Source organism: Malaclemys terrapin, chromosome 2 (genome assembly GCF_027887155.1).
Source record: "Malaclemys terrapin pileata isolate rMalTer1 chromosome 2, rMalTer1.hap1, whole genome shotgun sequence".
Lineage (NCBI taxonomy): Eukaryota > Metazoa > Chordata > Testudines > Emydidae > Malaclemys > Malaclemys terrapin.
The window spans coordinates 253,585,109-253,609,358 of record NC_071506.1 but is presented as its reverse complement, the minus strand read 5'-3'; the positions used below and the strand labels follow the sequence as shown (position 1 = coordinate 253,609,358).

At 43.5% G+C, this 24,250-nt stretch overlaps 1 protein-coding gene across 3 annotated transcripts; it reads left to right on the top strand.

The window, feature by feature from the left end:
- Positions 1–5,223: 5,223 nt before the first annotated feature.
- On the top strand, positions 5,224–22,670 carry LOC128831777 (uncharacterized). Of its 3 annotated transcripts, XM_054018524.1 has the most exons (7): positions 5,224–5,314; positions 5,718–6,321; positions 12,954–13,492; positions 14,910–14,976; positions 18,452–19,870; positions 20,170–20,285; positions 21,040–22,669. In XM_054018524.1, the coding sequence occupies exons 2-6, from the start codon at positions 5,718–5,720 to the stop codon at positions 20,277–20,279; spliced, it is 2,739 nt and encodes a 912-aa protein (XP_053874499.1). In that variant the 5' UTR covers positions 5,224–5,314; the 3' UTR covers positions 20,280–20,285; positions 21,040–22,669. The 3 variants fall into 3 exon arrangements, with proteins under 3 accessions (XP_053874499.1, XP_053874501.1, XP_053874498.1); XM_054018526.1 differs by having other exon boundaries at positions 12,954–13,273; positions 20,170–22,670; XM_054018523.1 differs by having other exon boundaries at positions 20,170–22,670.
- The last annotated feature ends 1,580 nt before the right edge of the window (positions 22,671–24,250 follow it).

Below are 24,250 nucleotides of genomic sequence, written 5' to 3'. Positions count from 1 at the left end.
TTGCACACCCTATCTGTCGTTCCATGAAATCGTGAGACCTCCTTATCAACCCCACCCTGGCCCTGGCCAAGGTGACCAGGCAATGTACCAGGAGGAGGATACTGGATGGGGAGATAAGCCCCACAGTCGCAGAGCATTTCCCCTCCTCTCTCAGATCATGTGTCTGGGCAGAGTTCCGCTAGGGCGCATCCACTGGCTCCCACAAAACCTTTTGAGGAGTGGTGGGTGCTGTCTGGGGTTCTCTGCTCAGTGTCCCCCTCTGCCTCCCTGCTTTTGACCCTATGACCCTCACATTTTTCATTAGTTGTCTCCTGAAATTCCTTGGGATCTAGGTCTGGTAGCTCCTCCCATTAGGTAGGGGGAGGGGCTTTTAATTGTGGGCAGGCTTGTGCCTGCCCATCCCTGGCTTCCAATAGGAGCTGGTGCCCAGCACTCTCACAGGCTTGTGTGTGTGTGGAAGGTGTGCCACAGTTGAAGTGATATCATCCTTGAGTTTGTAGAGAGCATGAAACATTAGCTCTGAATGGACTCAGCTGCCTCATTCCCCTCGATGGGTTCTAACATATATACCAATGATTGCACTTAAAATGTCAATATTCGTGCTTTTGCTTGCTCATCAGAGCATGACAGAATGAAAGAGGAAGTATCAGTATGAAGACCTACACAAACTACTCTGGGTGACCGCTCATTTTGGAGCCATAAGTGGGCGGGCTCGGGAACAGTGTTTAATTTGTAATGAGAGAGGTGCCAGCGCTCAAGCAATGTTTTTTTTACTTTCATAACTGACACAGCAAACCCAGAGGGGCTGGGGCTATGAACCCCCAAGCCTACAGGTACTGGGGCTCAGCCCTGGAAAGCCCTGGCACAAATTGAGCACTGCTTGGGTTATTGTTGGGTTTCTCACCCCGCTTCCCCGGCAAGGAGGAACTAAGCCCATGCAGCTCAGCAGGTTATCAGAGTATTACTGAGGGGAAGTCATGTCCAAAACATCCATGGCTATATTTAAACCTCATTGAGGGGAAGCTGAGCTAAAACAGCATGCATGCTCCTATGTTCATCTTTGCAACCTACTGAGAAGGGAGTTTTATCCTGGTATTCTGGGTGGATGCAGCTTGTTGGGTGAAGCTTGGAAGAGTATTACAGCCTCCTTAGTCGCTCCTCAGTTTCCCTCCTGTTCTTCCTACCTGCATCACTTCTGCCTTTCCTGGGTTTCTTTCAGTCACTGGCCAACTGATAAACAATACAAGAGACCTTCACTGGCCAAATGCTACCACTAAATTGGCTATGTCTACACTGGCACTTTTGTTGGCATAACTTATGTTACTTAGGGCTGTGAAAACACCATCCCTCTGAGCGACATACGTTACATTAACAAAGTGTCGGTTTGGACAGCGTTATGTCAGAGGGAGATGCTAAGCCTTTCTAGCATGGCTATTTTAGAGCTATCCCATCGTTATATGGCAAAAACAATTCTTTATAATTCAGCTATTCTTTTTTAACATGAGAAATTGTTTGATTTAAATAAGTATTCACCAATTTATTTCTTCTACAGCTTGTGCATTGAATGCTAGCGTGATAGCAATTGATGAGTTACTCAGTAACCGTGCCTAGTGCAATGGGGCCCCCATCTCAGGTCAGGTCTCCAGATGCTACTGTATTACAAATAATAAGAATGATGTTAGTATGTGATAATGGTCAAAAAGTTCAACCGTGAGCCTTACTTCACTCAGAGCTATAAATGTTCACTTCCAGAAATTGTAATTTAGCTCACAGTTAGATTGTGCATCTATTACACTCATTTAGCCCTGGTCTACACTACAGGGTTAGTTGAATTTAGCCATGTTAGATTGATTTTATAATGAATGGGTCTACACAAGCAACCCCGTTCTGTCAACCTAAAGGGCTCTTAAAATCGACTTCTGTACTCCTCCCTGGCAACCTAAAGGGCACTAAAATCGACCTTGCTGTTGCAGCTACTTTCACAGAGGGAGGGAGGGGAGAGTGACGACATGTACCCAAAACCACCCACGACAATGTTTTTGCCCCATCAGGCATTGGGAGCTTACCCATAATTCCAATGAGCAGCGGAAACTGCGGGAACTGTGGGATAACTTCCCACAGTGCACCACTCCATGAGTCGATGATAGCCATGATAGTGAGGATGCACTCCGCCGACTTAATGCACTTAGTGGGGACGTACACAATCAACTGTATAAAATCGATTCCTAAAAATTGACTTCTATAAAATCGACCTAATTTCGTAGTGTAGACATACCCTAAGTGAGCACATTAGAGGCTGATCCAAACCCTACTGAAGTCAGCGGGAATCTTGCAGGAGTAGTTCCATTGACATCAAAGGAACTATCCATGTGAATTAGCCCTCCCCAAAGTAAGGGTTAGATAATCTAGACCTTAATATTTGTTACCCCTCTTGTAGTTTCCTCTGTTGGGGATCAAGTGAGGCAGCTTTACAGGGCAGGATTTGAAATGTCCCTCTATCACAGCCTGTATTATTGTTGAAGTATTCCCCTGTGAAACCCACCAACTTGGATATATTAACTGAGTGACCTATGTGTTGTGTGGTGCTGTCACCTTTGTCCAGCCTGTCCTCGTCCGTCCCTCCACAAACGCAAGTCGATTCCACACCATTCTATTGTGTTGTGAGTATGTTCTTTCCATTTCTGGCCAAAGAGTTTTCTCATGGGATTGGCCCAGCGCGTTTTTGGTCTGCCTAGCAGTCGCTTGTAGTCTCTGGGGATCCAGTCGCTGATGCGGGTTGCCCACCTATTGTCTTACCTGTGGACTACATGACCTGTCTCTTCGCTTTGCGTCATATATTGCCTGCACCACTTCGGTCACCTCTGTACGCCTTCTGATCTCATTTGGTATATGATCACGGAGCAGTAGCTTACACGTTCACCTTTCCATTGCTCTCTGGGTGACAGTGAATTTTTCTTCCTCCACTTCTATTGTTGACCAGTTTTCTGCTCCATATATCATTGCTGGCAGAACAATGAAGTTGAACTGCCCATGAAGAAAAGGAAAAAACTGTTTATCATCCATTTGAGACAACTTTATTTTGTTGAAACTTGCCCACCCCACGCCTTTCGCCTCCTACTGCATTCCCCTTTGAATGAGTTCTCTGCTCAGCTGCTGACCCGGGTAAATATATTTGTCAACTTCTTTGATTTCTTTCCCGTTTACAAGTGATGATTCCTTCTGCACAAAGCTCATCCCGCATCCACTTCCTCTTCGACATGTTCACTTCCTACCTGATGTACGGAAGTGTTTGCAGTTGCTGCAATTTGTTCTCCAGTCCTGCTGTGTCCTTTGCCGGTATTATACAGTCGTCAGCAAAGAGAAGATGAGTTAACTGTTCTCCATCAATTCTGATTTCTTCTTCCTAGTTTAATTTCTTGACTAGCAACTCCAGTACTGTTGCAAACAGCTTTGGTGAGATTGTTCCCTTGTCTGACTCCTCTGCATATAGTAATAATGCAGGGGACATTGAATAATGTTATCTCTGTCGAGCAATTGCGGTTATTTTCCTCCAGCAAGTCAATGTACCTCAGATCTATTCAGATTTAATTGAACGCGTTGAATGCAGCATTAATCTCTACCGGGTCAAATGCCTTTTTGTAGTCGACAAATGCAATATACAATGGTACTTTGTATTCCTTGCATTTTTTTATAAGCTGTCGAACTGAGTGGATGTGATCAATTGTTGAATACCCTGAACAGACACCAGCTTGTTCTCTGCTTTTGTGCATTTCAAGATCCTTCTTAATCTGAGTATGATGCGGGTGAAGACTTTATATGCTTGTGAGAGGAGTGTCATCAGACAGTAGTTGCTCAGGTCTTCTGGATCGCCTTTCTTCATCAATAGTATTTTTGATTTCTTCCATGCATCTGGAACATGCTTGCTATTGATGTAGATGGTAAACCATTGCGCCAACGCTTTGAAGAGTATCTTCCCCTGCTTTCAGATATTCCAGCCAAACATTGTCCACCCCCGGGACTCTTCCCTCTCTTTGTTATGAACTGAATATTCAGTTTCTTCCCAAATAACATCGGGAACTTCTTCTGTAACCTGCTGTCTTGACAGTGTACACTGGACATTGACATGTGAGGAGTAGAGATCGTTATAGAATTTTGTACATATTTCATTCATCTTGCTCCTTTCCGATGTCCTTTCACCATTTTCATCTTTCAGCACTGCCGCAATAATCTGTTTCAGCCTAACATCCTCATTCTACCTTCTTCAGACTTCTCCAGATCAGCCAGAGTGACTGCACAGAACTGAAATTTGGAACATAAACTTTCAAACGTCACAAAAAATGGACAAAAATGCATGACTCTAGCCAGCCCTTTCTTCTCTTCTATTTAATTTTGAAGAGACTATACCTCTGTTAATATAAAAGTATTGCGTCATGGGGGAGAAGGTTGGAGACAATGAGTTAATATATATATTTGGGTTGTTTTTTTTGTTTACAGGTATGATTTTACTCACTATAGCTCAGTGTACCTTTATGATGGCCAAATCCAATAACAAAATGGACCAAGTGCACCCACCCTTTGAAAGAAAATGTGCTGTTTTTCCTCCTATAAACATCTGGAAGAGATGAGATTTGTGAGTTTGGAGCCTACCGTAGTGAGTTATTCATGGAGCACTTGAAACGTACCACTGCTCCTCACACCTCCTTAGGTGTCTTGCTATGCTCAGAAGTATCAGGGGCGTAGAGTTTCAACTAGAGAGCGCCAGGCTTCAACTCTCGCACTACCACTGGTTTAAAGTGAAAACCATTCTTTCCCCCCTCTCCTCCCGCCCCCCAGCTTCTAGGTTAGCTAAAGGTCGCCTTTAATCTTGAATAAACGTCCCTCGTTGGCTAGCCCCTGAGGTCACAATCGCAGTCTTCCAGCATTTATCCGCTCTGCGAGCCCTGCCTTTTGCTTTGTCTTAGGTGAAGTGCGGGTGTTTATTCCTGTTGTCTTCATGATATCGGCGTATGCAAGTCCTCACGGAATAAAAACTTTACTCGGTGTAATCTTTTTTTTTATGAGGAATCTTTCCCCCCCCCCCCCCCGAGCCCAGGGCGCTGGAGTCGCAAGAGTTAAAGGGAGGTGCTTGGGAAATTGGATGCTAATGAAGTCTAAGGAATGACTTCACTCTACATTAACATTCTTCCAGGCTTGCAGAGGAGGTCAGTCCCCACTACTGGGGAAGGAAACTCCTCTGCTCCCTGCCTGGCCCTTGCAAGCCGCCCAGCTCCAGAGAGCGTGGCCTTCTCAAGTGCAGCTCCGCGCCGTCTCTTAGGTAAAGCAGCTGACTACTCACGGGCCCATCTAACCAGCCAAGCCCCACTTTGGAAAGAGTTTGCCCGGGGTTTGAGACAGGCGGGTGGACGTACAGAAAATCGGAATGAGTGGGGAGGGAAGCTGCAGGTCTCTGCAGCCAGGGGTGGAGAGTGCAGAGAACCGGGCTCTAGAAGAGCCCTTCAGGGTGCAAACGTGACCCGACCTATCTAGCAGCGAGGGAGTACGGGGGGAAGGTGCACTCTGCCAGTAGGGTGCGCCTGCTGCAAGGCGAAACACTGCTGGCCATGGCGCCTGGGCGCGGAGGGGAGAGTGGGGTACAGGCACCGGGAGCTAGGGAGCCCCTGTGCGGTGCGCGGGGCTGCTCCCCCTGACCCCTCGCTGTCTCACGCTTTCTCTTGCAGATGCGGCTGGAGATGCTGCGGTGGGCTCGCTGCTGCTGCTGGCTGGGTGTTTGCCTCTCGCTGCTGGGGGAAGGGGGAGGAGGCAGCGGCGCTGCCGGCTGCCGGGGCGCCCTGTGTGGCGACGGCGGCGGTGATCGAGATCCGCCCAGACAGCAGTGCCTGGGGCCCCGCTGCTCGGGCAGAGCCAGCCGCCCGTCCCGCTCCTTCCCTCACACCGTCACGCCCGCCCGCGGCAAGCAGGCGCCGAGCGCCCCGCACGCTGCCCCTCTCCCCGCCTTCCCCTCCAGGAGCACGGCCGAGCTCAGCCCGGAGCTCCCTGCCCCGGCCGCTAGGGGCGCCGGGGAGAGCTGCCTGGGAGGGGACTGCGCCGCCCGGGCCCCCAACGGCACCAGCCGGGACTGCAAGGGCGTTGAATGCAAACTGCCCCTGCGGCTCCGCCACAGGTCCCGGCCGGGCAGCAGGGCTCAGTGCGCCCAGCAGGGAGAGCCCTGCCCGGAGCCCGCCCTGCTCCGAGAGGCAGAGCGAGCCGCCCAGTTCCTCGCGGAAGACTTCGCCTACCCGGCCTCGGAGCTGGGCGTGCAGCTCACCTGCGACCTCAAACCAGGTGGGTGCTGGCTTCAGAGCGAGGCGGGCAGGGTTTGAGCTGGGAGAGCCAGCCCCGGGGGGGTGTACTGTGCACTGGCTGCTGCCCCCATGCTGAGGAGGCTGGGAGTGCCACCAGTCCAGTGACTTGCCCTGGGGAAGGCTGTGAGCCCAAGTGCCTGTCTCCAACACCCAGCATTTGGCACCCTACCTCTCAGCTAATCAGGGCCAAGCTTTGCATTTTCTTAAGTGCCCCTTAGAGGTGCCAGACCTGAGACACCTAGGGCCTGAATTTCAGAAGTGCTGGGTGCCCACAGCTCCACTTGAAGTCAATAGGGAGCTGAAGGTCCTCAGCACCTCTGGAATTCAGGCCCAAAGTGTGTGGGGCTGGATGCCCCAAATTCATGGCCACTTGAAAATTTGGGCCCAAATTTGTGGCCCTCGTCTTTAAAAATGGGGCAGGAACTATGTCTCTTTCCCCACTCCCAACACTCAAATAAGGGAAGCAACAAAGGAGCAGAGGAGGAAGTCTGACACAATAGGAGATCACATTTTTTTTACCAAGTGTAAACGTTTTCTATTTAGCTTCGCAGTCTGGTATTTCTGATGTCTGTAATTTCCAGCAAGGCCAAACAGGTTTGAGTAGGATGGAAATACATCTGCATCCCGAAGGAATGACTTGGTAATCGGGCACAGTTACTGTTGCCCACCAGAATCCTATGGACATTGACAAACTAATAATAATTGATAACTCATTTAGAGAGTGGAAGGATTCCAGGAGCACTTTACAATAATATTATTTAAAACACCATCATGAAAAGTCAGCCACTTCTAGGGTGGAATTTGTCTGTTTTTTAATGGTGGACAGCATCTTAGTATGAAGGTGAAGTAGGCTATATCCAATTGAAACGGCAGGGCAAATTTGGGCCAGCAGAATGCAATTTAGAATCAGTCCAGGATCTCTGGGTTTGTATCTCTCCTGCAGTAAAAAAGCGTCATGGGGTCTTTAATGGCCACAAGATAATAAGGACCTTGGTTAATGTCTCACCTGAAGGATCTAAAAATAGGGGAGAGTGGTTTATTTTTATTACATGTTTTTTTTTGTCAAGATTAATAGAAATTAGGAATTTTGTGTGTCAAGCTCAAAGGGCTGAGACTAGGATAGTAAATTTTTGGAAATGCATCTGAACAATTTCTGGGCATTCTTATTGGACATATTATGATTAAAAGCAGTCTTGAGTGGTGGAACCCCCTTATTCGTAGGCACATATGATTTCAATATCTTGACACCAACTGCTCAATGGGGAGTCTTAATTTGACTGGAAAAAAGGATATTTCAGCAAACCTCTTTGACCTATGTAAAGATGCAACAGTTTGAGAATCCTATTTTAAATACAAACTTCTCATCCACTGAAGAGCTTAATTATACTTTCTGTTGTCCTAATGTTGTTCACTAGCAGTACCAAGCATAACGTGTAGTGATGGGGCAGAATTTAGGTCTATTTCAACTACATCTGGTGGGAAGAAAGGGTATGATCACTCATTACACACATGCATCCTGCGATAGCACTGGTTTTGACTGGATTATTGCAACCGTCACTGTCATGAGAAGGGAGGCCACAAAGAGTCAAAATTGTGTTTCCCAGGATAAAGGCAAAGGGCCTGATTCTTCTCCACTCACACTGGTGTAAAATCAAGAGCAACTCCACTCAAGTAATTTGATTCATCCTCATGTAAAACCATAATAAGTGAGAAGAAAATGTGGCCTGGAGGGTTTCTCAGGACCCATTTATACCAGTTAAGTGCATAAACAGTATCGTTTGTTGTGGATTTCTCAGCAAAATATTCCAGTTTATTGAAACATTCCTGCCAGTAGTTCCAGTATCAGTTTCAATGAAATATTGTCAGGTCCAGGATAGCATTTCTGGTCACACCCAGGGAGATAGCCTCCTATCTCAGAATAATAAGGTGATTAGGGTGCTCCTCTGGGATATCCAGGTTCAAGTTTCTGCTCTTTCTGATTCAGAGAATGGGACTTGAATGTGGTCTCCCAATTCCTAGGTGGGTATCCTAACCCTCAGGCTATAGTCAGTCTTGCTCTGGCCCAGTGAATATGTAATTATTTATTCTCAGTGGAACATCTCCAACAGGAGAGACTGAGTGAACTCCACCCCAGAATAGCTGGTAACTTGGTGGTTAGGGATATCGCAGACCCAAATCCCTGCTCTGGATGAGTTGAACTGGAACTTAGGCACAGGGACTTGAATCTGGGTTCAACGCCAGGAGGTTTGTGGCTGTTAATTCTGAGTGGAGCAGGGCTTAAGCCCCTTCTCTCTCCTCAGCATTTTCTACCTTTATAGTTTCAGCAGCTCCCTGATTAGCTTGCTGGCTTCTGTGTATTCCAGTCTTAGGCACCTATCTCTCCCCATGCATTGTACAGGGAGTCTTGGCACCTAACTCAGGGCTGTGGATTCCACTAGGCAGCATAATACCTAAAAGTTAAGTATGACAATGCTGACCATTGTAGCACCTCAGTCCCTTTAGTCCTTAGCGACTCCAGCCACACAGGCAAAATGTTTTTGGTAATAGCTCCTGAGCTATAGAATTCACTCCCTCAATCAGATCCTGATGAACTGCCAATCTTGATTTTTAGGGCAGGGGTTATCAACCTTTTTCTTTCTGAGACACCCCCCTCCTTTCCCCCAACATGCTATAAAAATTCTGTGGCCCACCTGTGCCACAACAATTGTTTTTCAGTAGATTATAAGCCAGGGCTGGTGTTAGGGGGTAACAAGCAGAGCAATTGCTCAGGACTCCATGCCATAGGAGCCCTCGCAAAGCTAAGTTGCTATGGACTTCAGCCCCAGGCAGCGGGGCTTGAAATTCGGCCTTCTGCCCTGGGACCCAGTGAGTCTAATGCTGACTCTGCTCTCTGGTTTATGTTGGCGGAGCCCCCTGAAACCTGGTCGTGGCCCCCCAGGGGTCCCTGGACCCCTGGTTGAGAACCGCAGTTTTAGGGCACATTTTTGGTGAAGCATTTGTTTGGACTATGAATTATCTCTGGGGAGGCTTGGTCGGTTGGAGTGTTACAGGGAGTGTGTGAGGAGATTCTTTGGGCTAACATGGGCAGTTTAAGATGTTTTTAATACCCTTTGATCCTCTAGAATTTTGTTAACCTCTTGAACATACTGGAAAAACCAGGCCTCCTTCCCTGGACATTGGCGAAGATAGTAGGCTGAGGAATGAAGGGATATGATAGGTTTAATGTGAGGATTATAGTGATGGGTAGAATTTATATGTGCTGTATAAAGAGAGGACAAAAAGATGGTCTCTACTGCACAGAGCTTACAATCTATAAGTCGAGACAACAGATAGACAGATCGGGGAATACAAAGAAACAATGAGACAGTATTGGTCAGCAAGATAGGCTGTGGTCTCAGCATGCTAGCTGCGTAATTCTTCTTAAGAGTTTTATGTGCATGTAAAGCACCTTGAGACTTGCAAGGGTGCTGAAAAAATGAAAATAAAATGATTGATATATGCCTGATGAGGGAATAAAATAATTAAATATAAGAAAATCTAGTAACCATAAATAAAGTCCAGCCACTGCCTCTTGCAGCATTCGACACTTGTTGTTTCCAGGTAATGTTAACACAATTCAATACTATACCAGCACCATGCAGAGCGCTGCTCTACATGGACAGGTAAAGTCCTTCCTGCCCCTCAGTGATGGTGAACTTATGTCCTGAAGCCTGAGGCTTGATTTTTCCCTCCCTACTTTAGCAAGCATGGCTATAAATGTGGTTCATAAAACTGACCAGCCTCATTATATTGAATTAAAGCAATGCACGTATTTATCAATGTAGGAATTGGTCCTGCACTCATGCTTTGCATTCAGTGGGACTACTTGCATAAAGTTACTTGTGTGTGAGTGTATTTGGGATCAGGCCCATAGTTTTTGAGTATGGAGTATTGAAACAAGATATTGATAAGAGAAGTTTTGTATTTTTTAATAAATATATAATACATAGTAGATTAGTTAAAATTCTACTATTAGACATGAAGGGCTAGAGCGTGAGGATTATTGCATTAGAAAATCTTACTTATTTTTTCTATTGTTAATATAAATTAGGGCTGTCAATTGCAGTAAACTCTCGCGATTAACTCAAAAAATGTAATCACGATTAAAAAAATTAATCGCGAATAATTGCACTTTTAATTTCACTGTTAAACAATAGAATACCAATTGAAATATATTAAATATTTTGGATGTTTTTCTACATTTTCAAATATTTCAGTTACAGCATAAAATACAAAGTGTACAGAGCTCACTTTATATTATTTTTTATTACAAATATTTGCACTTTAAAAATGATAAACAAAAGAAATTGTATTTTTCAATTTACCTCATACAAGTACTGGTAGTGCAATCTCTTTATCGTGAAAGTGCAACCTACAAATGTAGTTTTTGTTGTTGTTTTTTTTTGTTACTTAACTGCACTAAAAAAACAAAACAATGTAAAACTTTAGAGCCTACAAATCCACTCAGTCCTACTTTTTGTTCAGCCAATCGCTAAGACAAACAAGTTTGTTTACATTTATGGGACATAATGCTACCATCTTCTTATTTACAATGTCACCTGAAAGTGAGAACAGGTATTCGCACGACACTTTTGTAGCTGGCATTGCAAGGTATTTACATGCCAGATATGCTAAACAGTCATATGCCCCTTCATGCTTCGGCCACCATTCCAGAGGACATGCTTCCATGCTGAAGATGCTCATTTAAAAAAAATGTGTTTAATTACATTTGTGACTGAACTCTTTGGGGGAGAATTGTATGCCTCCTGCTCTGTTTTATCTGCATTCTGCCATATATTTCATGTTATAGCAGTCTCGGATGATGACCCAGCACATGTTGTTCGTATTAAGAACACTTTCACTGCAGATTTGCCAAACGCTATGAAAATACCAATGTGAGATTTCTAAAGATAGCTACAGCACTCGACCCAACGTTTAAGAATCTGAAGTGCCTTCCAAAATCTGAGAGGGACGAGGTGTGGAGCATGCTTTCAGAAGTCTTAAAAGAGCAACAGTGCGATGCGGAAACTACAGAACCGAACCACCAAAAAAGAAAATCAATCTTCTGCTGGTGGCATCTGACTCAGACGATGAAAATGAATATGTGTCGGTCCACACTGCTTTTGGATCATTATCGAGCAGAACCCGTCCTCAGCATGGATGCATGTCCCCTGGAATGGTAGTTGAAGTGTGAAGGGACATATGAATCTTTAGCGCATCTGGCATGTAAATATCTTGCGACACCAGCTACTACAACAGTGCCATGCAAACACCTGTTCTCACTTTCAGGTGACATTGTAAACAAGAAGCTGGCAGCGTTATCTCCTGCAAATGTAAACAAACTTGCATCCGACAAAGTGGGCATTTACCCACGAAAGCTTATGCTCCAATACATTTGTTAGGCTAGGTCTACACTACCCGCCTGAATCGGCGGGTAGAAATCGACCTCTCGGGGATCGATTTATCGCGTCCCATCGGGACGCGACAATCGATCCCCGAATCGGCGCTCTTACTCCACCAGCGGAGGTGGGAGTAAGCGCCACCGACAGAAAGCCGCAGAAGTCGATTTTGCCGCCGTCCTCACAACGGGGTAAGTCGGCTGCGATACGTCGAATTCAGCTACGCTATTCACATAGCTGAATTTGCGTATCTTAAATCGACTCCCCCCTGTAGTGTAGATGTACCCTGAGTCTTAAAGGTGCCACAGGACTCTCGGAAACTTGTTTATCTGAGCAATTGGCTGAACAAGAAGTAGGACTGAGTGGATTTGTAGGCGCTAAAGTTTTATATTATTTTATTTTTGAGTACAGTTAGTTTTTGTACATAATTCTACATTTGTAAGTTCAACTTTCATGATAAAGAGATTGCACTACATTATTTGCATTAGGTGAACTGAAAAATACTATTTTTTTACTATGCAAATATTTGTAATCAAAAATAAATATATAGTGAGCACTGTACATGTTGTATTCTGTGTGGTAATTGAAATCAGTATATTTGATATATTGAAAACATCCAAAAATGTTTAAATAAATGGTATTCTATTGGTTAACAGTGCGATTAATTTTTGAATAGCTTGACTGTCCTAATATAAATGTTTTCACTTCAGAGGGTAGTTTAAAAAAAGTCAATTATCATTTGATTATGAAGATAAATCTAAAGAAGTTTTAATTTTTGCTTGTGCACACAAGCATCAAGATTCATATATTTAAGGACATAAAAACATAGAGACCAAAGATCCATATAGCCCAGTATCCTGTCTTCCGACAGTGGCCAATGCCAGGTACCCCAGAGGGAATGAACAGAAAATCATCAAGTGATCCATTCCTTATTACCCATTCCTAGCTTCTGGCAAATAGATGCTAGGGACACCATCCCTAAGGACTATTTATAGGAAAGATATGTGAGAAAGTTATTTATTACATTTAAATCTTCAAAGTAGGGGTGATATTTTATTAAATCACATTTAATTAAAAGAAGATCAGATGGAATTTTGAATTTCGTTGTGGAGATAATATAATCTGGAAAATTATTTTTTTTGTCAAGAAAAGTAATAGACTGTTTGTATTTCAGGAGAAAATGAAGTTCCATCTGAAGATGCACTAATATTACAACTGCAGCTTGCAAAAGGCCAAGAGAAATTTGTTGAAATGTTAAAAAGCCAACAGAAGATAATTGTGGATTTGCAACAAAAACTTGCTGAACAACAGAGCACGTTAGTTAGCCAGCAACGAGAAATTCTTGAACAACAAAGAAAAATGTATGAGCAAATGGATCTGATAAAAGTCCAGTATGGCATGCTTTTCGACACAGTGAAACAAATGTCATTCCAGAGTTTGCATGAGGATATTCAACATTATTTTGAAGCTCAGCTTCAAGGACTTCAGAACCAGGTCAGAAATCATCTCCAGAAGTCATACTCTGTACATAAAGTAGAAGTTGATGCAAAAGTGATTGATGTTGGGGAGTCTTTGCTGGACTGCGGCCTTTGTAAAAGTGATGAATTTTGCAATTTCCAAAAGACACCATCACAGTGTGAAAAATGCACCTTGTGCCCTGCTGGCTTTTTCCAAATGTCTGAATGTTCTGCAAATGCCGATCGGATTTGCCAGGTGAAATATTATTCTGTGTATTTTAATAAGTAGATCAAGCATTTTGTCAGGCAAACAGAGGATATCATGCTGAGACTGAGGCTATTCAGAGAGAGCAAGGAGAGAGCTCCTACTCTGAGTGTAAGTTTTCTATGCTGTGCCAAGTTTAGGATTCTTAGGTTCACCTGTGTTAACAGTAAGGTATTTGCTTTAAGAAATGTATTTAGCAGCAGTTCATTGTCTCTAACGCCAGCAGCATACTAGGTATTTTAGAGACAGATATGAAAACAAGGCCCTTGTCCCAGAGAGCTTAACATTTTGAATAGCTGTTGTACGACCATAGGAGGTGACATGAGAACAGTGATAAATATGCTTGGGTTTTGTTAGTTCCACAATTTATATATGCATCTCTTTTCCAATAACTTACAGTATTGGGTTGTGGTTTATGGGCCTTAGGGAAATGTATTTTAAGGAGGGACTTGGAGAAGAGGGTGGAAACAGCAGGTCACAGAGGTGGTTCCAGCCATATAAGCAGGCATGAAAAGTCACAGAGTTGAGAACTGAAGAGGGACATGGGTTGGATTGTTCGACATGCAGCTTGGGCAGAGCTTAACTGGGTGAGGAGGTCTGTGAAAGGAGACCAGGGCAGAGAGGTAAGTAGGAGTCAGGTTACAAAGGGCTTTGAAGGCATGGGGAGAGTTTAAAGATAATGCAGCTGGTACAGGAAACGAAGGGAGGAAACTGAGAAGAGGGTGGAAACACTCAATGCAAGGTACAGAGTAAATGACAGTAGTGACAGCATTCTGGATATATGGAAAGGATGGTGTGACGGATGTCTGGATGGCCAGAGAGAAGGAGGTTTCCATAATCAAGGCAAGAAATAATCAGAGCTCAGACAACCGTTTTGGTGGGGGTTGGAGTGAGAGAGAGGGATGGTTGAGTTCTGGAGAAATGACATGATTCAGTGAGACCATCAATATGAGGAAAGAGGAGAAAAAGAAGATGGAAAAATGATACTGTTTGAGGACCTGAGGGATGGAAAGATGATGGACATTCAGACTGGCTGAGATTGGGGAATAGCATGGAGGGAGAAGGTGGCTAGTGGGGGAGGATGGAACAGAGTGTGTCAGAAATTGGAGGCTGATGGCTCAGAGAACACAGAAGGAATGTGAGACAGAGCAGGGAATTGTGGGAGAGGAAGATATGGTCAGGGAGAGAGAGAATTTGAATCCTCAGAAGTTTATTTTACAAAAAATTAAAACCAGTACAGTTAAGTGGCTGTCAGTTTACAAACCTGACTTGGTTTAACTGGATGCTTTATATAACGGAACTAAAATGTTTTTCATTTGGCATTCCAGGTAAGTGTTTTCCTGTTGTAAAGCTTTCATACTAGCCATTTCATTAAAAGTGAAATGAATATGATTCTTGTGATTTGTAGGACAGAGACGAATGCATTGAATCTCCCAACATTTGTGGTGAGAGAATAAAATGCCTGAATACTCCAGGTAAGTTCCTACCTTTCTGTGACTAAGCACATCTTCAGTGACAGAACAAGAAGGCAATTAAGAGCACTGTCCTGCTAGGTGCAGGGTCCTGAAGTGCTTAGGATGCTGGAATCAATGAAAATCCAAGGCACCTGGCACAGAGAGGTAGGCTGTAAGAATGAAAACTAAGCTTAGGAGACCAATAGGCTGCTTCAGGAATAACACGCTTCACAGCCTCTGGTGCTTTCCTTACTTCTGTTTGGCTTTTTAATTCCTATGCTGCCTTTGGGCCTGACGCTCTTCTCGCATTGGTGTAAATTAGGAGTAACACCATTGAAATCAATGGCATTACCCCTGCTGGCCAACTGGCATGGAAGGCTAATTGAGTCATTTATCTCTTGCAGTTGCTTATCTTTTTTTTTTTTTTTTTTTTTTTTTTTAACTACCGTATATACTTGTTCATAAGCTGAATTTTTTTAGTAAAAAAGGGAAGCACCCGAGAAGGGGGTCAGCTTATGAATGGGTATAGAGAGGGAGAGGTGGGACACAGCCCCTCCCCCCAACAAGGAGGGAGCAAGGAGAGGACGCGCAGCCAGCAGAGCCAGAAGGGAAGAGGCGGGGTCAGAGTCTCTCCACTTCTGGCCACGCTGCTCTCCTCCCAGCCTCCAAAGCAGCTGCAGCTCCGGGACTGGCAGGTTGCAGCCGTGCCGCTCGGCCCCACCTGCCAGAGCAGGCTGTGGCCACGCTGCCCAGCCCGCCGGAGCACGCTGCGGCTGTGCCGCTCGGCCAAGCCCGCAGGAACAAGCTGCGGCTGAGCCGCCTGGTCTGGCCCGCTGGAGCAGGCTGCGGCCGCACTGCCCAGCCTGCCAGAGCAGCTCCAGCCAGGCTAGAGAAATCCTCCCCTGGCCTTCCCCAGATAAGGTGGAAAGGGATGGGATGGAGAGAGTGTGGGGGTCCCGGGCTAGGGGTGGGGTCATGTGGGGGGTGGTCACAAGGGTTACTCCCCTGACCCCCAGTTTCTTCCCCCCCCAAAAAAAACCCCCAAAACAAAAAACATTTCCTCACTAGTTGCTGTCCCGGCCCATCAGGATAAGCAGCTGGCACACGGGGACACTTTGTTTACTTAGGTTTACCTCCGTGCCTGCGGATGCTCAAGGTAAACAAACCATCTTGGCCCACCAGTGGCTTATCCTGATGGCCCAGGAGTCAAAGTTTGCTGATCCCTGAATTATAGGGTTGGCTTATGAATGAGAATGAGTCATAAAATTTTTCCATCTTGGGGGGTCGGCTTATAAACGAACCAGCTTATGATCGAGTATATACGGTAATCTGTGTAGTTATATAGCTCCCCCTTTTGCAGTATCTGAAGCGCCTTGTAGCAATAGTATTGTCTAGTATTGAGACGTGAAGCCCCAGTTTTCACCTCCAGTTTCTTAGGATGGCATTTTCAAAAGCACCAAAGTGACTCAGAACCACAAATTCTATTAAACTTCTCCACCCCAGCTTTGGCCTGACACACCTACCTTAAGTGGCCCCTTCCCAATCAATGTGGCAGTCAGGCTCACAAGTATGAAGTTCACAGACACAATGAGCGTGCTAAATCAGCAAGGAGGGTTCTTTTTTGCCTGTCAGCCAGGCAAGAATTGAAAGGAACTACATGGCCAGAATACAGTGTTTCACTGGTTATGAGCTCTGCTATTGGACTGTCAGTCAAGGAGATTAGAAGCGTCCTTCAGGTTAAAGATTGTCCTTTCTCTGGCACTCCCATTGCCTTCCCACCCAAACTCCATAGCAATGGGGGCAAAAGGAAGGGAACACTCAATGTAATGATGGCCCATACAAAGGTGAAGGAGGTTACCCTGCATCACTGGCAGCAATTTGGGTCAACAATCTCCATCTTCTGTAAATCACCCCATTTCAGCCATGGGGGAGGGAGAGTTTCCTTCTCCCAATAACTTAATTGTTTTAATTGTTAAGGAAGATTGCTATTTCCAGGGCCTGTTCATATTTGTTCAATATAGTCCCTTAGCTTATACAAGCTCGATGTACTTGTTCATGGGGACATTGAAATCAGATTCTGCTTTGGGAGGGGAAGGTGGATGGGAGTTAGCTCTGACACGTGAGATCGAGAGTTGGATGTGGAGCCTCCATGGAACTACACGCAAAGGTGGTTCCAGCTTCACCAACTCCTGTGATCTGCACAGCTCTAGTGTGAAGGGAAAAAGAGAGCAAGTCAGGATACAGTTGCATGAAATGAGGAACCTTCTATTCTCCATTGCTCTGACCCACCCACTGAGGAGCTCTGCTAGAATCTGGATTGTAAAATGGCTGTCGTTGTTTAGTGGGAGTGCACTTTCTGCAGCGAGCAGTCCTGATCCCTCAATAGATCAGTCTATGCTATGCATCTGTGCTCCTAGGGAGCTTGGATGGCCTAGTGCTGCAGAGATTTTCTACAGGGCTCCCTGGAATTAATGTTTATTCTTTAATTCAGGAAATACCTCAAAAGAGGAGTGTGCGTGTGTGTGTTTGATTGGGGGGGCGGGGAGAAGCTCAGAGAAGAATCAGAGGTAGATTATCTTTCTTCTTAGATGATCCAGCCTTGATCTAAGGGTTAGTCATGCAGTGTGCAGATTTGAAGACTCGTCAGTGAACTGAGAAGAACAGTAGACATCCCTCCTTACCCCACCCACAAAAAACTATAAAGCTAAAGTCTAAAAACTTGCTTAAATATATATTAAAAAAATGTTAAGAAGCAAACTACATTTAAGAAAAAAATCCTTTTCTACAATATAAACCACTTTTAGAAGGGATGAATGTACAGTAACTCCTCTCTTAAAAAGCAACAGAGGGTCCTGTGGCACCTTTGAGACTAACAGAAGTACTGGGAGCATAAGCTTTCGTGGGTAAGAACCTCACTTCTTCACTTGCATCTGAAGAAGTGAGGTTCTGACCCACGAAAGCTTATGCTCCCAGTACTTCTGTTAGTCTCAAAGGTGCCACAGGACCCTCTGTTGCTTTTTACAGATTCAGACTAACACGGCTACCCCTCTGATACTCCTCTCTTAAAGTCGTCCCGGTTAACATTGTTTCATTGTTAAGTTGCTGATCTATTAGAGAACATGCTTGTTTAAAGTTGCGCAATGCTCCCTTATAACATTGTTTGGCAGCCGCCTGCTTTGTCCACTGCTTCCAGAAAGAGCAGCCCGTTGGAGCGAGCTGGTGGGGGCCTGGAACCATGGTGGACAGGCAGCCCCCCATCAGCTCCCCACTCCCCTAAGTTTCCTAACGTGCACTGGGGGCTGGGATCCCTGCAGCTCCCTTTCCCACTCTGTTTGGGTGCAGCGTGAATGCAGTGAGGTATCAAGGCTATAGTGTTTAACCCATGCTTGGAATCAAGGGTGCTCTGACAATATTGAATAACCTACTTTTACTTTGTTAGTGTCAAATGGCTCAGAAGGTGTGCCTGTGACTAAAACTGCCTACTTCCTACAAACAGGTGGCTTCCGATGCCTTGGAATTGCTGAAAAAGATGCAGCCTTGGGACTGTGTGGAGAGGAATATTTCTTTAATAAAGAAATGCAGGAATGCCAGGCTTGTTCAGAGTGTGAAGACGGAATAGTAGCTTTCTCTTGCTCCCCAGTCACTGACACTGTTTGTTCAGCAGCCAGCGAGAACAAGCTTTCTGAATCGTGGGCTGCAAACATTATTTTACCCCCAGTAAAGTCTGGCACTTCTCAGGTCTACCCTGGTTTAAACTTGAAGATAAAGGGAAAGCTTCACTGTGAAGTTGTATCTGTTGAAGATAACAGCCTGGTATTCAGGCAACATGGTTTGATGTGGACTGACCTCAATTTTGCTGTAAAGCACAACTGCAGAAACTTTCTCCAGCTGTCCTTGAAATTAAATGACACTGAGGAAGGCTGTGAACTGAGTGGTGTTCGTATCGAACAACCAGAAGGAAAATATTTTCAGAGCACAAGTTTAAGCAGCGCGGCAGAGGTGGAACCAAGCCAAACTCTCTCTCTCTTTCTGAAGAGTCCAAATCAATTCTGCAATCAAAGTAAAGACTTAAATATTTTTGACCTTAATACTCCACTCAGTTTGTTTTGGTTGTCCCATGATACAGGTGCGGTGGCTATGAGTGCACAGATGTCAACTGCAATGCACTACCAAACTAACTATCGACCTACTTTTAAAGTTATTTCCGTTTCTGACCCTTACATGCTAAGTTTATCTCACGATGGCAGAGCTATAAAGTTCACTGAAACAGGTGTCATAAAATTTGTTTTTCACCAAGCACTCTATTCCATGGGCCATACATGTGTTCGTGAAGGCTTTTCCTTGGTCTCTTATATCAATAGGAATGGTACTAACCGAGAATTAATGAACATGTATAAATCTGGTGTAAATTACAGAGACACATCAATATCTGCTTCTGGGGCCACAAAAGTCAACAGTGGAGATCTACTTAGCTTTGAGATCCGTTCTCCAGCTCAATGTAACGTTCGATATTTTGGAGACAGCTCTGGAATTAGTATGCTTAGCCTCATCTGGATCCCATCTGCAGTTTCCACTGCCATCTCAGCCACAGTCTCTGTTACACGACTGCCTACAGGAGCTGTCAGAAACAAATTACTGGATTTCACCCAGGTCTCAGCCAGTGAGAAACAAATACAGCTTGTTTCTTCTGGAGAACTTGCTCAAAAGTACTTCAGATTTACTGAAAGGGGAGTTGCTAGCATTGCTTTTAATTTAAAGCTGATCCACTCATGTAATGTACTCAAAGTGACTCTAAATCATTTGATCAGTGATCAGATGCAACCCACAGCAATTGGCCAGCAAATTGGAGGTCAGATGCCTGAGGGAAGTATATGGACCAGTGTGTCCCTCCGCTCTTCTTTCGAAGTGCATAATGGTACATTGATATCCATTTCTCTTGACTGTGTGCGTGGAAGAATCAATCAGATCGCTCATGAACATAGCACCAGCATATCCATTTTATGGATTTCATCTTAGTGAAGTAGTGAAGTAACCCTGAATGGACAGTTTGCAATGGGTTTTGAATTTTGTCATACTACGTATGTTCAGAACCATAGATTGTGTGAACATGTACAGAACATTGCATTAAAATATTCTTACCACTAGGAACATTTTAAAAATAATCTTTGGTTGGATTATCCTCTAAACAAAAGTAATGTTTCTGCTTTTCCAAAGGGATTGCTCTGTTGACATCTTGGATCGTAGTGTCAGGAGTCCAGCTCAGGCTCTACTTCTTACAAAGCATTCTCTTGAACTCAGATTTTGCAGGACCTACAAAAATATGAGGGAAGGTAAATAGAATAAAATGCTATTTAAAAAAAAAAAAAAAGTACTGAAATTGGCAAGAGCAAAGACACCCAAACAATCTAGGCCTGATTTCAAATGCCATTGTCCCTTACTACAGCTGGGTAATGCAAGGACTACATGCCCTTGCCTTAGGTATTACAAACTCATCTTGTCAGGCTCTGACATAGCGGTGTTTCCCGTATATAGGCAGAGAGAAAGTGTGCTTCAGACTAAAAGCAAAAGAGTAACAGCTCAGCATTCATGCTTAGAATGTAAAAAAGAGGGTTGGTCAACAAATATAATATAATTTTCACCCCCCCTCCCCAGCCCCTCAAAAATGTAAGGTAAATGACAATTTTAGTGTTATTTATAATGGAAAAAAAAATGGTTTTAAGTGTCTCTGCGGGAATGGGTGTTTCTTTCTCACTTTTTTTTTTTTTAGCTTCTTTCCCCCCCCAAAAATGTGTGTGGAGGGAATAAAAAAGAGGAAGCAGGGGAAACACCTCCCGCAAAAAAGCTTCTTAACCCCCCCCCCGATCAACAACAACTACAAAAATCTCAGAAGAAACAAAATGAAACTTTTTGAAATAAATGTTTGTTCCACGATGATTTGTTGAGAAAATAATAATTATTATTTTATTTTTAATTTTGGCTTAAAAACATTTAAATCAAAAATGCATCTTTTTGGTGAAAATGTTCAGTCAGCTCTAATAAGAAAATGTAATTAATAGCATTGACTTTTGTTTGCTCTTTTTCCAGGCCTTCCATCAAACTTCAAATTTTGACTATGCTGTATTTGGATGGGATTACAATATTTATGGAATTGCTTGTGTGTCCTAATATGGATGTACTCAGTGAAATTTTTTACAGCACAGATCATGTACATGCTGTAATTGCTTACTTTGTATGTGTTTTATGCATTGGTTAGAAATGGCACTAGGCAGGTACCAGTGAGTATTATAAATATTAAGGCTAAGGAAAAGCTTTCAGAGTAGAAGTGCTTCACTACACTATGCTCCTGATTCTGCACTCCTAGCATTCCCAAAACTTTCAAGTCAAAGGCAGTTTTGGATGCACTATGGCCGGAATGCAAAGTCTGGCTCCTAAGTGGTTAAACTAAACATCACAAATACTGCTTCTCTTTCACTATTGTTATCTCAGAGGATGGAGGCAGATTAGGACAGATCACTTTCTCTCCAAATACTTCTTTAACAATAATTTACAGCAAATTTCACTTTCAAGTGGGTTGTAGCCAATTGTTTCCTTGCCCTCCTCACTAAAAATATCCTACATCTATATTTCAGTCCAGATTTTGCCTCTGGTTACGCGAACGTAAGTCTGGAGAACTAGGAATCACTTTTGATTTACACCAGTGTAACTAAGAGCAGACTATGGGCCTCCATATTTTTATATGTGCTCTGAAGCCAGTACCATGTACTGTATGACATGAACACCAACAGTGCACTGTAATCCTACACCAAATATTATTCAAAAGGAATTGGGCATAGTGAAAATGAACGTTAACGTTATGGTACCCAGAATGTAACCAAATTGCATATTTTCCCTATAATTGGTTTATTTTATCCACTTTTGTTGACCATTCTTGAACTCCTTTAATCAAATCAATGTAATGTTAACTCTTTCTAATATCAGAATGCTGTACATTGGATACTTCAAGTGCAAAATCCATTTATAAACAACATTTTGCTCCAATGCCGTGGAGTCCTTGCTCACACAGAGTGGTACTTTTCTCTGTGAGTAGTTCCAGTGCAGGTAATTGCAATGTAAGGTACTGTGCAGTATGAACAAGGGTGGCAGAATCTGGCCCATACAGATAAAGATGGATAAACAGAACCTATTCTAATGCATATATGCAGCCCTGTAGGTTACTACTTTACAGTATGTATGTAACATGCAGTAGTTCATTGTAATAAACTTGTCCATTACAGAAGGGAAATACTTTAGACTTTCTAATGCTGCTTATATATAGGAAAGATAATTTGGTTTATAGCAGACTGCCATTCCTGTATAATGACATTCTGCTTCAATGTGCGTTCTAAACATTTTGCAACTGTAAAAAATTTTATCTGAATATATTTTATTACTTTTACAAAGTTTTTATATTTCTCTAGTGTCAAACCTGGAGGGATATCCTAAGTATATTTTAATTTAATATTGTGTTTTTGTGCTTTCTGTTGGTGTTTATGCAGAATACAGTACATTATGAAAACTACATTTAGTTTATGGGTTTTTTTTAATCAGGTATCATGTTTCCAAATATTACCTTGATTTAAAAATATTGTTTGTATTACAATATGTATTAAGAACATTTAACACAAATAAAACAGACTGACTTGAATGTTGCTTAATGTCCTATTACCATGATGGGGTGAAATCCTAGCCCACTGAAGTAAATTGGTGTTTTACCATTGTCTCATCATTGCTTGCCTGTGATATTTAAATTGTGTTAGGCCTGTATTTCTAGGGGACATCAGAGTTTTGGGGTTTTTGCAAATTTAGCTATCTGAATAGTTAAAAACTTGTAATTGATGTTATCAAGCTGATAAATGCTTTTAATTAATTAATTTATGTTAATCATTGTTACCACAATATTAATTCAGAGAAGAAACATGAGTATTTATCTGTATTTATAAGAATAGGTAGGGGCTTGATCCTGCAAGGTGCAGGGTACTCTGGCACAGATACAGCAAGGCACCTATGCATGTGCTCAACTTTAAGCTAGTGACCAGTACCAATGAAGTCATAGGTGTGGGATCCCCAAAGGGACCTCAGCATTGCAAAGCTGAGCATTGCAGTGTCTGATTTCTAGAATGCTAGAAAAAGGACAGGAACAACACTGTGATCAAAAAAATTTTTGTTAGATGCCTAGGCTCCCTGTAAAATGAATGGGGAGAGAGAGGCACCTAAGAATGCCACCCACAAAAGCCAGCATGCTGGGCAGGGAGCCTCGTAAGTAAGCCAATAGGAGATACAGAGGCGAGAGGGTGTGCTAAGTTCTGCCTCTCTCTGATAGGCAACATCCTATTACCCGGACTTAGGTACCTAGCTCTGCTTAGCCATTTGTGAGCAGGAATCCACTGTACTTGCAATAGGCTGTTAAATCAGTTCTTGAGGAAATGAGTTAGGTATCTGCCTCACTTAACACCAAAAGGGAAGGGAGGAGTTGGTGCCCATCTTCTAACTGTTAGCCTAGTGGTTAGAGCACTCACCTGGGATGTGGGGTTCAATTCCCCTCTTTGCTAGACTGAGAGAGAGGATTTGAACTGGAGTCTTCTACTCCCAGGTGAGTGCTCTAACCCAGGGACTCTCACCCTTTCAAGACTACTGTACCCCTTTCAGGAGTCTGATTTGTCTTGCGTACCTCCACGTTTCACCTCACTTGAAAACTACTTGCTTACAAAATCAGACATAAAAATACAAAAGTGTCACAGCACACTGTTACTGAAAAATTGCTTATTTTCTCTTTTTTTATCATATCATTATAAAATAAATCAATTTGAATATAAATATCGTATTTATATTTCAGTGTATAGTATACAGAGCAGTATAAACAAGTCATTGTATGAAATTTTTGTTTGTATTGACTTTGCTAGTGCTTTTCATGTAGCTTGTAAAACTAGGCAAATATTTAGATGAGGTGATGTACCCCCCTGAAAGACCTCTGTGTACTCCCAGGGGTACATGTACCCCTGGTTGAGAACCATTGCTCTAACCAGTGAGCTATGGGAGATTCTGGTATGGGGTCTCCCTCAGTCTCTCCTGTTTGAAGCTGTTCCAGTTTCAATAAATACTAAGTCATTGGAACAGCTTCAACAGGAGAGACTGAGGGAGACCCCATAGCAGAATCTCCCATAGCTTTCTGGTTAGAGCACTCTCCTGGGAGGTAAGATTTGAACAGGGGTCTCCCTTCTCTCAGAGCCTAAAACTTAGGCAGCTAGGAAACTGTTAA